The 15,940-nt window shown below is 36.9% G+C and overlaps 1 protein-coding gene across 1 annotated transcript; it reads left to right on the forward strand.

Annotated features, from left to right (window-relative positions):
* The first annotated feature begins 726 nt into the window (after positions 1-726).
* Positions 727-15,628, forward strand: ACADM (acyl-CoA dehydrogenase medium chain). The gene is made up of 12 exons (XM_064429270.1): positions 727-1,044; positions 4,330-4,429; positions 5,250-5,347; positions 5,470-5,539; positions 7,454-7,554; positions 7,643-7,723; positions 8,548-8,678; positions 9,766-9,874; positions 10,729-10,869; positions 10,948-11,043; positions 11,719-11,967; positions 15,329-15,628. The coding sequence occupies exons 1-12, from the start codon at positions 742-744 to the stop codon at positions 15,398-15,400; spliced, it is 1,551 nt and encodes a 516-aa protein (XP_064285340.1). The 5' UTR covers positions 727-741; the 3' UTR covers positions 15,401-15,628.
* The last annotated feature ends 312 nt before the right edge of the window (positions 15,629-15,940 follow it).

Consider the following 15,940-nt stretch of genomic DNA (forward strand, 5'->3'; position numbering starts at 1 on the left):
CTAATATTAGAGTGAAAAAGCAGCAGCCTATGCACTGAATCAAAGCTGCCCACATGCCTCCCTTAGGTAATCAACTTCAATCACAACAGTATGAAGTCTATAAAACATTACAATCATCTCCTTTCAGACAGTTGATAAATATGTCTGTAAATAACTTTTATATTGCTAATTTTCTATCAAACTGTTTCTTTGGTATTAACTACAAAATCAATACTCTCAACTGTCAGAAACAAAACAAGCAACTAAGAGCCAAATATAAAAAGGCAATAATGATGCAAAAAGATTTGTTGCATACTATTTCGTATTATTATGCAAAATAAAATGTTATTCAAAATCTAGCTTCCAGAAAAATAGATCATTTTGTTAATTTTGTTGAAATTTCACACCAAATAAGAAATTCACAGAGAAGTCAATGGCTGCCATTTTTTTTGGAATCCTTGTTTTAATAAACCCCTAAATAACACTGCTGTGAAACAGTGAACCAGTACTGTTCAAAAGCATATATTTTATGCACCACAGATAATTTCCAAAAGCATTGTTTTCCTTTAAAATACAACCGGAATTAAGAGCACTTATAAGTACATTTTATGTAAGTATCAACACAGTTGATAGTTACAACTCCCGCGCGCCAGGCCCAGTCACTCTCCAGCTCCCGGCACACCTCCGAAACATGAGTTTACGACTCCCTGAGGCGCAAATTACAGTAGAACTGCCTACACGGGCTTTTCTGCTAACAGATGGATGGTGTACGCGACTGGAGCCAGCCTAGGACACTCAGCAAACAGGCAGCGAAGCGGCCACGCACACTGCCCGGGTTGGGCGCACGGGCCGGCCAGCCACAGCGGCCGAACTGCAGCGCGCCACAGGCCGCCGCGCGGCAGCGGAGCAAGGCGGGGCGGGGCGGTGGAACCCAGGGCTTCCCCAGCCCCTCGGCTCAACGGGCGGCCCGCGTGGCACCGCCCCGGGCGCCCGAGCACCGCCCCGCTGAAGCGGCTGTGCCTGCCGGGCTTTCCCGCAGAGATGGCTGCGCTGAGGGCAACGCGGGTGAGCGGCCGGGGGGGTGAACGCTTGGGGGACACAAGAGCCAGGGAGAGGCACGGGACGGACCGGACCAGACCGGACTGAAGCGAACCGAACCGAGGCGCTGCCGGTGCTGGCGGCCGGGGGAGCCCGGGCGGCGGGGAAGGGCCGCGGGACCGCAGAGGGCGAAGGGCGGAAGAGGCAGGGCCAGCCCGCCTTCCGCCTGCCGTGACCGTCCGGACAGCTGCAGGCATAGGGGCTACCCCGGTGGGGAGAGCCGGCGAGGCTGGAATCCACCCGCCGTGCTGCTTTTCCTGCCTCGCAGTATTTCCTGAGTTTATGGCCGTAATCCTCAAGGTTCGAATGGGAATCGCCATTTGATGTTCTTCACTGGAGATAATGCACAGCCCTGGGGTTCCTCATGTGGCAAAGGCCGCGTCGTGCCAGGTGTGACTGGCACCTCTCAATTTAATGGTGGAGACTGCTCAAAACACCGGGATTAGTGTTCAGGGTGTTTTATCCAATGCATTTCCTTTAGCGTATGTAGCTGTACTACCTATGAGAATTTTTTAAAAAAATGTGTGCAAAATATAATAGTTGCTTTTCTAAAGTACAAACTTTCTACTGTATTGAACCACCAATAACCTCACAGCCTCAAACTAGGAAATAGAAACTATTCAAAACACATCCACCATTACACATGGCTTTTTCTGGATTCCCCATTTCCAGAGGCATTCATGAGTGAATTATTTGAAAGGCCCTTCACAGCCTCCTAGCAGCAGTATTAGTTTGCCCCAATTTGATGCAACTTGGCCGCAGGTCCTAAGTGTGGCTGTGAGAGTGAGGGAAGTCAGTGAGGGAAGAAGTCTCCATCTGAAGTTGGTATCTTATGGCTCAAAAGTAATGCTTTAGGCAAAGGAAGCCCGTAGGGAGGAAATTATTCTTTCAAGTTCAGCCTCTTGACATGTTACCCCAGCAACAAAATGCTCTTGATAATTCTTTTCCTTTTTGCTCTGAGATATGTGAGGCAGAATCAAGGATAGCAACCCTTAGCTTATTGTTGTCCCACTGTTTTCTGTGATCAGAAACATGGGACAACACGTGCATCTTTTCAAACAGGTTCTATAGTTCTTTCGTCATCAAGGTAATAAAGAGATCGCATCACTTTTGTGAGTAGCCTTGTCATACCCTTTTCCTGGCAGCACATTCTTCCAGTGTTAGTCTCACTACACTCATGGTCATATTTGTAATTGCGAGAGAGTTTATACAGTAGTGCAAGGAAACGCAGTAGAAGTTGTATCTGAACATCACTAGCAGTAGTTTGTCACTGAATCCAACTGTTCCTCAGAGTTAAGAAGCAGGAAAGCTGACAAGTAGATAGATGGTCATCCAAATTTTTACATGTAGCAAACCCTCATCCTATGTCATCTGATCAGTCATGCATCTTCCAGGTATGAGTCCCATCTGTCCATATTTCCTTGTGGGGATATTGTTGAGTTTTTCCAGAGTAATCTTCAGTGTTACCTTGCATACTATACCACAATAGACATAATTTCACTTGTTTAAATTTTGCAGCTTCTTCCAAATAGGGTATCACTTCTAGCATTAGTTTGAATCCAGCACTTTTCCAAGTGTGGACAAAAACTTTTGGTTGCAAAGCTATGCATTAGTCTATTCCTAATAGACTAATTAGGGATATTAGTCTAGCCCTATTTAAGGGCTAGTCCTTAAAAAAAGAAAAAAAAAACCAAATTCAGTAATCTGACTTTTTTTCAACCTCATCCTGTCTTTTTTCCAGATAAAATAAGGCATAAATAATGCTGAAGAATCAAGGTCTATCTAGATTTTTGTGATATTGTTTTGGCTTTTAATATGAGAGGTAGCAGTAACAGAAAACTTACCAAGATACTCTTTCGCAATGTCTATTGTTTCTAAAAACTTGAAATTGATATTACCTACAGCAAAATGCAATAATGAACAATTAATAAATTGACATTACCAGCACAGTATGCAAATATGTCATAACCTGCCCCTCTTCCCTGCCTAGAAGAGGTCCTTCTGCATTTCTTCACCTTTGAACTTTATAGATGGTTTCAGTATCCTCTGGAAATACTTTTTCCACTATGTTGATACTTATTATTGGCAGTATTCATCATGCTTCTTGTGCTGTGTTATAACCATCTATCATGTAGCATTATTATTAATATCACAGTTTATCTACCATAACTTTTTTGAAGGTACTTGTTGCCTCCCTAGCTGTGTAACTTTCTGTAATGTCCTTGTCTTCTAGAGTTCCCAGTAAAATGTCTGTAATATTTTTTCCATTACTATTAATAATTCATTTTTTTTTTAATGCTAGGAACTAAGTGACTGCTCTGATCACAATTATAAAAAAGAAGTCTACATTTTCACAGAAGAAAATCAAGAAGAAGCCTTTCCTTAGTGTTCAGGCAAATTTGGTTTTGCAATATTGATTTGGGTCATCCTAAAAAATTATCCAATTTCATATTTTTCACTAATTTTCAAACATTTCAGAGATTCATAGCTCTTGAAGAGAGTAAACCATCCTTTTAAAACAAATTCAGACATGTTTTTTCACAGTATTAAGACATTCTGAAAATACCTGTAGCAACAGTATTGGGGCTCTAAACTTGAAAAGCAGATAAAGTATTTACAATGAAAAAGAATAAATTTGTGGCAAGTATTAGGAGGAAAACTAAACTCAAGATAGTCTGCTGTCTCTCCTATTGGAAGACAATAATAATCACCAAGTGTCAGTGACAGCAGCTTATTAAAAGAAAGCAGAGATTAGTGTAGGACATTATCAGAATATTCTGATATATTGGCTAATAGGTAGGTTGTTTTTAAAATCTTGCTAAATCTGCATGTAGGTAAGCATTGAGTAATAGGATATTCACTACAGGGCCAGAAAATGAAGTTTGAAGCGTGTGTGTATAAAGGAAAGAAATATATATTATTGTGTCTCTGTGAACATAAATTTTAATTATGCTTAATAATTTTTAAATACTCAATTGCACAATACTTAAAAGTGCATACAGCAGTTCACTTGCCCTTGGTCCTGTTAAAGCCTGAGATTCCTGGTAGAGGTGTCAGTTCATGTAAGTGCTGCTTGCCACAGGAGGAAAACACAATGTAGCCAGTAATTCTTTTATCACTGTAGTAATTGTATTATACTTGATGTGACACCGTTTCCAGAGAGGGAGTCTAGAGTTGTGCTGCAGATAGGTTACAAGCTTTAGGAGGCTTGAACTGTAAAGATCTTACACCTCATGTTCTTTTCCTCTTTAGCAAATGCTTCAGACCATCACAGGGAATGGATGGAGGTCCTATTCTGGTAAACCTGCTCAAAACTTACATGTAGGCAAACCTGGAGCTGGCTTTAGCTTTGGTAAGTAGTACAGTTTTTGAAAGAAATGTAACAATAATGGACAAATTGTAGAGTTAAAAAGAAATCATATCCTATATTGTAGTTCACCATGATTTTAAAATGAAGGTGTTTTTCCAAATATATTTCTAGTAAAAAAATAGTTTGAAAACCAAAGTAACTTTATCTGTAACTGAGACAAGGCAGATATTTGTATAGTGTTCTTAAGATTTTCTTCTTTTTTTAACTCATGTCTATGATAAGTTTGGTTTTTTTTTATTTTTATTGCCAGAGTGTCTTAGCTTTGAATACTTACCTCATATTGCTGTTTTCAATGTTACAGTACCTAAATGTAGTCATAGTTGAACTAGGTTATCAAGAAATGTAAAAAAAGAAATTTGTCTTCATTTTGGCATATTATATATAATATATACATATACAAGCAAATTGAGAGGATCAGAGCTAGATGTTTGAAATTGAAGAGTCAGGATCTTTGGGCAACCTCTGTCTTTTTATGCTTTTAATTAGCACAGCATTCTTCTTATTTCTTTTGGTAATACATTTTATGTTACACAGTCCTTTCTGCTTAGTTTTCAATATTTCGTGGAAAATCTCATCAGACATAAGTAAGTGCACGTAGGGGTTGATCAGAGAACAACAGAAGTTTTCTCCCAGGAGGAAGAGGAACCTGAACATTTTTGCTTCCTGGAGAGCCCCAAATAGTGGTGGTTTGGATTGTCCTGGAAGGATGCTCTTGTTTTCTTTTTTATCGCAGTCTTGACAATTAGCAAAATAAAAGATAGCAGAGGATTTATGATCTTTTTCTCTTCCTTTTCTAAAACAGAACTTACTGATGAACAGAAAGAGTTTCAAGCTACTGCTCGTAAATTTGCTGTGGAGGAAATTATTCCTGTTGCTGCACAATATGACAAAACTGGAGAGGTAAATTCTACCATAGTGTAAGAGAAAAATTGGGAAAAAACAGACTTTTAATCTTAACCTGCATAAAATTTAAAGTTTTGGTTGTGATGCATCAGAAGGTGATTTTTCCATGTCTGTTTCAGTATCCTGTTCCACTTATAAAGAGAGCTTGGGAGCTTGGTCTTATGAATTCACACATACCGGAAAGCTGTGGTAAGTAAATATTCTTTTTAATCTGTAAAATGAAACAACAAAAAGACATTAGATGATAATCCTCTGTGTAATTATGGATTCTGTACCGTTGCATAAATAGTCACATACTTGCATAATCTAAATTTAATTAGTAGGCAGGTTGACACATACAGGTGGTACTAAGTGTGGGTGTAATCAGGAGACAAATTACGTAGATTATGGTTTAGTAATTTATGACCAGATTTTTCTACCATGATTACAGCTGATAATGTTTCCCTGGTGCAGAGTCAGCTGATTAGGCAGAGAAATTAGAAGGTCATGTTTTGTTCTAGTCTCTGACACAGGCTGGAGCAATTTAAGAGCTTATCCCAGAAGGACTGTTTTTCAGTTTAGATTAAGTGCAGTACAGCAAAGTCTTGACTCATAAGATGTATGAGTGATACAGACAAACATGATATGCTAGAAAAGGGTTTTAGTGAAAGGAACTTATGCCTCATAAAATCACTGAAGTTCTCTGAAGTAGCTACTAAATGTGTGAGCAGGGGATAGACAATGTCTGAATTTCCAAAATTAGTTTTAAAAATCATCAGCTTTCATACTGGCAAAATTAGCAGCACAGCCTTGCTAGGTCTTGTGTTATTTGGGATGTCTGTAAATAAACGGAGAAGGGCGTAAATGCAAAGGTGATAGAGTTTGCTGATAATACTAAGTTATTTGGCATAGAAAAGATGATCTGGTTCAGAGAGCTGCAGGAAAAGATCACAGAAGAGAGTTAAAATGGCAATGTGATTCAAAAAGAAAAAGTGATGCACATGTGAAGGGAAAGAATCAATCTGAACTTCACAGAGGAAAGGTATGCTCTAGATACTGCCTCTCAGGAAAGACATCTTTGGATCCTGTGAACATGAGCATAATGCTCAGAAGTGGTCAAAACTGTAAAATCTAAGGTCAAGAGGGATTCTTAAGGGAAAGAATTAAAAAGCAGAAGGCATAATTATGCTGCCTCTTGAATCCAAATTGCACTTGCCTCTTTAACTCATTGTATAGTCAGATCCTTCTATCTCAAGAGGGTATTAGGGAAATAGAGAAGGTTTCTAAAACCTGCCCAGAATATAGAAATTTTATCTTCTGTGTGAGATGTAAATTCTATAGAAGAAATTACTAAAATGTCAGTGTCATGAGAGAGTGTGAAAAGGGATTGATGGTTCACTGTCCCTTTCAATATAACTAGAAGGTATCAAATTATGTCAGCAGATGCTAGATTCAAAACAAGTGAATGAGATGGTTCTGCATGCATTGTGGAGTTAATTTGCAACTTATTGCCTCTGTACAATATACGTGCTAAAATCTGACACAGATTCAAAAAGACACCGGATAAATTCATGTAACAGATGTCTGTCAGGGGTTGGCATATCAAAGATACCAAAGAGAATTATTTCTTTTGACCAAGGAAGTCACCTGAAAGTTCAGGAAAATATGTTTGAGGTAGTTGTTATTGTACTTGCAACTTGTACTGTTGGGAAGCATAGTGTTGGCTTCTGTCAGAAACAGATTACTGTGTTGGCTGTCTACTAATATGCAGACTTTTTTTGTTCTCAAATGCTTTTGGCTCTTTTCTCTGCTTCCTGTGAACTCTTAATTCTTGAATGTACAGTAGTAAAAAAATGTGAGTGGTACGTTCTTGCCACTTTGTGCAAGTTATCTCTCATTAATCAAACAATAACTCTGGGCACATGATACGTAATTTTCAAATCACCTGTTACTCTTCTGATGAAGATTTATTTAAAAAGTTTGCCTGAGAATGCCTAACCAAACACAGTACACAATCAAATGTATGTGGAATAATACATTTTTGTTAATTATGTTGTGTACATCATTAATATTAATACATTATAATTTATATCCCCTTGAGTAAGTTAAATACTTCAACCATAGGTGGCCTTGGCCTTGGCAGTTTTGAAGCGTGCCTTATTACAGAAGAGTTAGCTTATGGGTGTACAGGGGTTCAAACTGCCATTGAAGCCAACTCCCTAGGGGTAAGTTCTGCCTTTTCTTACATCCCTTAAACTACAATCTCTGCCCTTGAAAGAGCTGGATTAATGGTCTAAATATTTTTTTTTTCAGCAAATGCCAGTTATCATTGCGGGAAACGAGCATCAGCAGAAAAAATACTTAGGAAGAATGACAGAAGAACCAATAATGTGTGTAAGTATAACTGCTATACTGCAGAATGTTTCTAAACCACATTAATTGTATTACTCCTTTTTTTTCCCTCCTTTTTTGTGATTTTTTCCCCCTGAACACTTATATGTACTCACAACTTAGCCCTCTTTGATTTATATGTAAACAGTGACATTTACTGAAAGTTGGCAAATACCTAATGAGATATATCCTGTAAGTAACCAGAAGATATTACTTGGAAAATTATCCTCATCCTAAGTCACTTACCAAAAATTATAGGGTTTTTTCCCTTTCAAGAGGGGTTGTAGATGTTTAAGAAAAATACAAGGTTTATGTAACAAACTTAAATGGGAATGACACTCTTATTTGTGATCTCAAATATTACATAAACAGTACTGGTTACATAGAAAGCAGTAAAGATTCATGTGCAGTGTATGTAAATTTACAACTTCGCCTCCTAAATTGAAGGACTCAGTGCTCCTGTTTTCAGACTTTAAAGATCCTCAGCTTTCACATCAGAATTTTTGAATCCTGGAAGTACTAACTTAAGGATTATAGAATGTTTATAGAATGTTTCTGTTTGATTAAAAGCCAATTTTATGTATTATTATGGATTTATAAAGAAAATTAACCCTTACTCGGCCAGCTGTTTGCAGGGGGGAGAGGGCCATGTGTAGGTTTGTTTTGGGGTTTTATTGGGGAGTTTTGTTTATTTGGTGTTTGGATATTACCATGCAGTTCACTTAAACCTTCAACAACTAGTTTGATGCACATAATCTGCATGAATTTGTAGTTGACTAAAGACAGAACTTTTATTCTGCAAGATTTTGCATCTTAATTTCTTTTAGGCTTACTGTGTAACAGAGCCTGGAGCAGGCTCTGATGTGGCTGGTATAAAAACAAAGGCTGAGAAGAAAGGAGATGAATATGTTATTAATGGTCAGAAGATGTGGATCACAAATGGGGGGAAAGCAAACTGGTATGTTAACTGGCGTCATAGGTTTATACTGTCATGTAGTAGCTTTACCCCACCCCTCCAACCTCAGTTAAAGTCTTTAAAGATCAATCCTTTAAAAACCTATTCTTCAGACACAAATCTGAATGTTCTCTGTTTCAGCAGACTACATTTTAATCTCTGCCCAGTTTATGAGGATAGCTATCAGGATAGCATATACAAATGCAGTCTTGAGTGCTATGCAAAGCCTAAAAAGAAAAATGAGTGATGACATTATGACTCCACACTCAATAATAGCCTTTTGAATCTTTCAGCTATCAAAATTAAATGTGATTCTACTAGAAACACCTCTGACTCCTAGTGAAGCTAGAAACACTGTTAGATTGTAGTGTTACTTTTTCTTTTCTGAAAAGAAGACATTTTCCCTCTGTCAAAGATTGCAGATATGGCTGTGTTGTCTGGAGTATGCTTTTACAATGTAAACCTCTTAAATCATGTCTTACATCACACTGATTCACAACATAGACATTTCCCTGAATTCAAGTGGAAGAAACTTCCTAGACTTACCCAAAAGCTGAATTTTCTAGTTACTTTCTTGTTGAAGGCAGACCCACCAAAGACAATCTATCAGATTTCTTTTGACCTTACTGAATACCATAGAAGTGATTTACAGCTATGTAATTTTTAAGAGAAATACTTAGTTATAACTTACACTTAAAAAAATAAAATCAAGATCTTTGAAATCAGGTTATAACTTTTACATCCAAGAAAGTATGTCCTAAGCATTAATTTTTATGTACATGCTATGAATAGGTTTCTTTTGTACTATTTGGGAAGCCGTTAATATCATAAAGACTTACAATACATGGAAAAGGTAGGGAATATTTGCATGTTGATCTGAGTAACTTTATGAAATCTTTAATCTTTTAAACTTCTACTCTCTTTCTCCCTCTTATTTTATTTTCAGGATGGGCAGGAAAGAAAGGTTGTGAACTCATAGACAGAACTTATTATGTGGTAGAAATGCACATAAAAATATTTAAAGTGCTAGATAAATATATCTTGTTAATTGTGAAGATTAACTGCATCCATCTACTTTGTTTTATGCTAGGTATTTTTTGCTAGCACGTACAAATCCAGATCCAAAAGCTCCTGCAAGCAAAGCCTTTACTGGATTCATTGTGGAAGCAGATAGCCCAGGGATCCAAATTGGAAGAAAGGTGAAGACTGTATTTCTTGTTTGACAAGCCAGGAATTGTTGTACAGCTCTAAACCAATAATAAAACAAATGTACCACTAAAGAAAAAAGACTGTTACACAATTGAACAGTTTCATATGCTTATGTACAACCATCTTTTCATTTTCACAACATAGAGGAACTATTCATGAAACATAATTTTAAAGCTATTACTTCAGAAAAGGAATTATTCAGAATGGTCTAAAGTAAGATGACTACTTTGACCATCTGGAAAGAGTCTTTGAGAATGACTATATTGGTAGGTGCCAATAAATGAGAAGTAGTATGCCTTGAAAAAATAAGAAGCAAGCTGGATAATTTTGACCACAAATACACACAATAGTGAGTTTTAATTTTAGCTAGTGCTGGTCAAAGAAGAGGCCTTGGTGATACTGAGGCTACTTCTCTCTTTACAGAAAGCACTATTTTTAATAGTAGGTAAAACTAAATGTGGAACATTAGGCAAGAAATCTGAAAACTTGAAAATCTCATTTATTTATTCACTTGTATATATAGTATACCTGTACTTCCTGCATATTAGATGCTTTTCTTTTTCCACTTGCATCTCAAAGATAGTTGAACTAGAAGAACACAAGAAGACTGATTACAGTGATAGAACTAATTTCATATGAGGAGAAAGTAAGCTGCCCAGCTTAGACAAGTTAAGGGCATGCTGGTCTGAAAATACAAAACTAGTATTTGTCTTGCATGTGGTAATTTTTAGATTAAGTGTTTTGGGGAAAAAAAACCTATGCTTTGAGTCAACAAAAGAATGAAAACATGATGTACCTTTGAATAATCCAAATTAGTAGCACATCTGTAAATTTCCCACTTCAGGAAATGAATATGGGTCAACGCTGCTCAGATACAAGAGGCATTGTCTTTGAAGATGTGAGAGTCCCAACAGAAAATGTATTGATAGCTGAAGGAGCTGGCTTTAAAATCGCAATGGGAGCTTTTGATAAGACCAGACCACCCGTAAGTATCAGAAAAAATGAGGTTATAAAATATAGCAGGAATTTCTGATTTTTTTATTCTGGCCTGTATTCAATTTAGGTAGCAGCTGGTGCTGTTGGATTAGCCAAAAGAGCCCTTGATGAAGCTACTAGGTACGCTTTGGAGAGAAAAACCTTTGGGAAACCAATTGTTGAAGTAAGTGTGGGGGCAGACAATGTAATAAAAGCTTATGTTTTCACACCAGACGTACTGGTACTGATTTTTCAAGGTTATTCCTTGATATTTATATTTCCTTAGTTTTTATATTATACCTCTGACATTTTGTGGTTTCCAAGTATATAGGTGCACTATAAGTAAACTTAGCTGTGTGGTATCTTCAAGAATTTTTGGTAATTTATCAATGATAGTAGGAAAAGCAGAAAAAAAACCTCTGTCCCAAAGCTCAGAACTTACATAACACCTGGACATACTTAAGTTCTTCAGCGCTAATAAAGAGGGATTTTCAGGAAAGAAGAAAACATCTGAGGTATGTGAAACAAGATATATAGTATTAACACCAATAGAATACATTGCCCATCATGCTGCTTATCAGTTTTGAAAAAATATGAATAAACAACAAGCTAAATACCAACAAATAGGAAAGAACAACTATTGTTTCATCAGTATTTAATCCCTATGACTAAATGAAATCGAAAACTTAAAGAGTATAATTCAACATACATATATGAGAGCGCAATGCATGTTGTGTAACTTCTCTCTCACGACTTAATGAGTTTTTTGAAAAAAATCACTGCATTAAGAAGCTTTTATCTTTCCTGCATGTCATAGAATTTTAAGCAGGCAATATTAACCTAGTTTATTTCATCACAGCACCAAGCAGTGTCTTTCTTGCTTGCTGAAATGGCAATGAAAGTTGAACTCGCTAGGATGGCTTACCAGAGAGCTGCCTGGGAAGTTGATGCTGGTCGCAGGAATACCTACTATGCTTCCATTGCGAAGGCATTTGCTGGTGACATTGCAAACCAAGTAGCTGCAGACGCAGTACAGATATTTGGAGGAAATGGATTTAATACTGAATATCCTGTAGAAAAACTAATGAGAGATGCTAAAATCTACCAGGTAAGTAAAAGAGAAAGTGATAATGCATAGATTTTATACAGAATGAAGTAATGGTTACTTACTTCAAATCATGATGCACACATATTAAAAAACTAATTTTAGAATGAAAGCAGTAATCCTTCCATTTAAAGAAACAGGGATTCAAATCAGGAAATTAGTTCAAATCAGGAAATTACTTCATACTAAAGTCATTGCACTTGACAAAAACTGAAACCACATAATAAAAAAAATTAGATTGTGTGGGTTTTGGTTTTTTTTCCCTCTAATGTGATAACTCATTGCAATTCTTGGATTGTCAATTTTGAAGTCTTTGAATTCTTAGGAAAAAAAATCTTTATCAAAATACCAATGCTTGCTTTGGTATTCTGTAAGTAGAGGTGGTTTACATATCATACCGTTCTTAAAAATCTCAAGAGATGCAAAACTTTTGACCATTGGTCTGTATCCTGGATTGATGTCTGCTTATAGTTCAGCTGTCTTCTTAGCCTGAACACTAAAGCAGTTTCTTACCCCAATGACTTATGAGGGAAGAAATGTTTTTTGTTTGGTTGGAGTTTTTGTTTTACTTCTCCATTAAACTTTCTGTTTGAAACTTTAGTATTATAAGCTGCATAGAATGCGTATCAACAGTATTGAGTATCACAGTATTGTAGTTTAAACCCAGCTGGCGACTAAGTTGCCACACAAGGAAGCTGCTCACTCCCTTCTCCTCCCTGCTCCTGAGGGATGGTGGAGAGAATTGGAAAAAAAAAGGTAAACCTCGTGTATTGAGAAAATTGAAATAAGTTTAATAATAATAAGTTTAATAATTGAAAGAAAGTAAATTATAATAAAAGAGAGAGGCAGATAGCAATAGAACCCAGGAAGAACAAGTGACGCACAATAAAGTTGTTCACCACCTGGTCTGAAACATGAATGTGTTACCAACGCTATTCTCACAAAACACAGCACTGGACCAGCTACTAAGAAAACTATTAACCCTGTCCTAGCTGGCACCATGGCATGTAAAATGATTACTTTGCATGTGTTGTATCAACAGAAGTTTGACACAACCTAGAATGATTATCCACTTTTTTAACAAGACCCTTTTGTACTCATGTATCCCCAGGTTTTTTATTGCAGTGTTACTGTCAAGAAATTATTCCATGTTGTGTTGTAATTAGTATATTGGCATATACTATACTGCAGTTCTTTGTTCAACAAGAATATTTTCATTTCATTCAGCAAAACCAGTAATCCTTATTGATATCTAACACTAACAGTGACTAGACAAAACATAACAAAGTAGATGATATCAATAAACGTACATAGACCATGACCTCTAATGATTGTTAGCTATAATAGCTGTCAATCCAAGATTCTAGGCAGTTAATATTTGTCTCACAGCTGACTTCAAAATGCAAACTATTATTGCCACTAGCCAAGAATTTATTTTTCTCAGTTTAAGGAAAGACAACTTCTATGCTGGAATCTAAAGGTCCCTATAACTAACTTCACTTCTGTGAGTGAGGAAATGAATGACTAATTGAAATTTATGATTGGGATTTTTTTCCTGTCAGACTGCATGCTTTTTAGAGAATGATGGTGCAAGGGTTAAAACTGAGATTGATTTGAAAAAATTCCATCTTTACGCAGTTTTTTCATTACAGTGATCCAAATGCATGGCTAAGTAGGCTTGTTTTTGTCATTAATCGGATTTAGTATTAAATTTTTGATGAATGTCTGTTCCATTTCATCCCCAAAAGAATTCAGGAGAGGGTTTTGTCTTGCAATTATTTTGTCCATATCTCTTGATTATATCTTACACTTCACTGTGCTTTACTGTATTACTGTTCAATTCCATATGGTATATACTTTTGGCCATATGTTGCATGCAGAAAAACTTGATTTTTCAAATTATCTTTCATATGTTTGATCTTTTTTGGTATTCCACAATCCTTTTATTGTGTTTACTGATAACATTTTTACATGTCCTTACTGTGCCCTAGTTTTTGTCTGGCTAGAAATCTTGGCTACTTTGGTAGAAACTCTTAGGTTTTGAAACTCTTAAATTTGGAAAACTTCCTTTCTTTAATTGTCAGAGAGTCTTGAAACTATTTCCATCAGCTTATAAACCAAAACCTTTCCTGCAATTACCTAATGAGATTGTGAGTTGTGATGTCTTTACACTTGATTTCCATGGCTGTGTTCATCAGCAAGTGCAAATTTAGTGCAATAGGAGCAGTTTGGTAGATTTCAGGAACGGCTGCTGAGACCCTGAGAGCTACACTCTAAGCAGTTTGAGCAGGCTGAGTTCATAGCAAGCCTGTTTGGTCCCTTGGAATATATGTCCCTGATAGGCATCCAACTGTCAGGGTCCAGGTGTAGGCTTGTACCATTATGGCTTTTCTAGGGATCGATGAATGTTTAGTATAGAGAGAAAGCAAAGCTTCTGTTTCAGTTGGTTTCAGAAGGCACCTAGTACTCACAAAACACAGTCTGCTCTGTGGACTGGATCAACATGGGATAAGCAGCAGCAGAGAATTCACTTTGGGAATCAACAGCCTGTTCTGAACCAGAACATTAATATGAACACAGTTTATAGAGTTCTTAATTTTAAAATGCTCTTTAAGGTTCCTAGGAAGATTATTCCTGTAAGTGAATTTGCATGATTTTCAGCGTTTTGCCAAGCCACGTTCTGGCAGAACTGGGAGCTGAAACATAAAAACCTCTAGACTATGTTGCCTCAGCCCCTGCATTACATTGCAGTATGCCTGTGGAGCATACATCCTGCTTTGGCATTAGAACTTCATAGGTGCTTTTTTGTTTATTTTTGACTTTGCTGCTAGCAAACAAACAGAACAGAGGCATGATGCAGGCTGTTTTTAGAAGAAAATACAAGAATAAAGAAAACCACAAACAAAACTGTGTGGGAGACAGTACTAGTTAACAAGAAGCAATGGAAAGAAATGGATCAAAGACAACATATGGTAGGACCTTGAAAGGCTACTTAAAGAAAACACTTAAGGACAAGTCATCTCTTCTCTTCTACCCATGATTTCAGATCCTGCTTTGAAAAATCTAAATAATGTATTTTCTTCTATAGGGAATAAGAGGAATGTTGTCACCTATTTTCATGAGAGCCCTACTGACTTTAGATAGGAGCAGCTGAGAGAACAAGACTTTCTCAATATCTTGTATGAGTTACATTTAATTTAGCCCACTGTAATTACTCTGGCACACTGGAATGTTCTCTATTTTTTTCTGTCTTCCTGCATTTCCTAATCCACACTGGATTAGTGCCAGGGAGGTGTACAAATGTATACCTGTTAAAACCTTTTTAAAAATCACCCAGTAACATTATTGCAATTCTTCTTTTCAGATTTATGAGGGAACTGCTCAGATTCAAAGGATGATCATAGCTCGTGAACATGTTGGCAAATTTAAGGCTTAAAGAAATGTATAAAGTGTGTCTGGTGCTGCTTTAGTGCTCTGTGTTCTTATAGAAGAAGATTTTAGTGTGTTTCTGAATAGAATTAAAAAGGGATGAAAAAAATTCCTTCAAAATATTTTTATTCTGTTCATTATTAAGCACTGATTCTGTTCTCATTATAAAATAAGATAATCAAGAGTGTAATTTTTGACAGTCAATGCTGCATTTGAATAAAATATTTTTATGACAGGTGTGGTTTGTTTGTATTAATTTTGTCATATCACTTTCACTGGACAACTAAGCCAAAATACTATTTCTGAAGTACGTTAAGAGCTGTATTTCAGTTTCTCTATGCTCTTGCCCCAAGCAGCTGAACAGCCATTCCAGCTGAGCAGCAGGAAGGCCTGCATTGCTGTTGTCTGTGTGCGTCTGTGCTGGGGATTTATATACTAGTCAGCAGTAGAGTCTGGCCTTTACACTCTGAAGCATGTACATTTTAAATGAGGATGAGTCACTTCAAGTGAGAATGTGTAGCTTTCCCTTAACAATGACTTACAATAT

The sequence above is a fragment of the Passer domesticus genome, chromosome 7 (genome assembly GCF_036417665.1).
Source record: "Passer domesticus isolate bPasDom1 chromosome 7, bPasDom1.hap1, whole genome shotgun sequence".
Lineage (NCBI taxonomy): Eukaryota > Metazoa > Chordata > Aves > Passeriformes > Passeridae > Passer > Passer domesticus.

What these genes read in the sequence shown, in the direction of transcription:
- ACADM (XM_064429270.1), top strand. Translation starts at nt 742, where the DNA reads ATGGTGTACGCGACTGGAGCCAGCCTAGGACACTCAGCAAACAGGCAG. An exon ending in TTGAAGCCAACTCCCTAGGG is followed by an intron (nt 7,555 to 7,642) that starts GTAAGTTCTGCC and finishes TTTTTTTTTCAG; the next exon opens with CAAATGCCAGTTATCATTGC. An exon ending in AATGGGGGGAAAGCAAACTG is followed by an intron (nt 8,679 to 9,765) that starts GTATGTTAACTG and finishes GTTTTATGCTAG; the next exon opens with GTATTTTTTGCTAGCACGTA.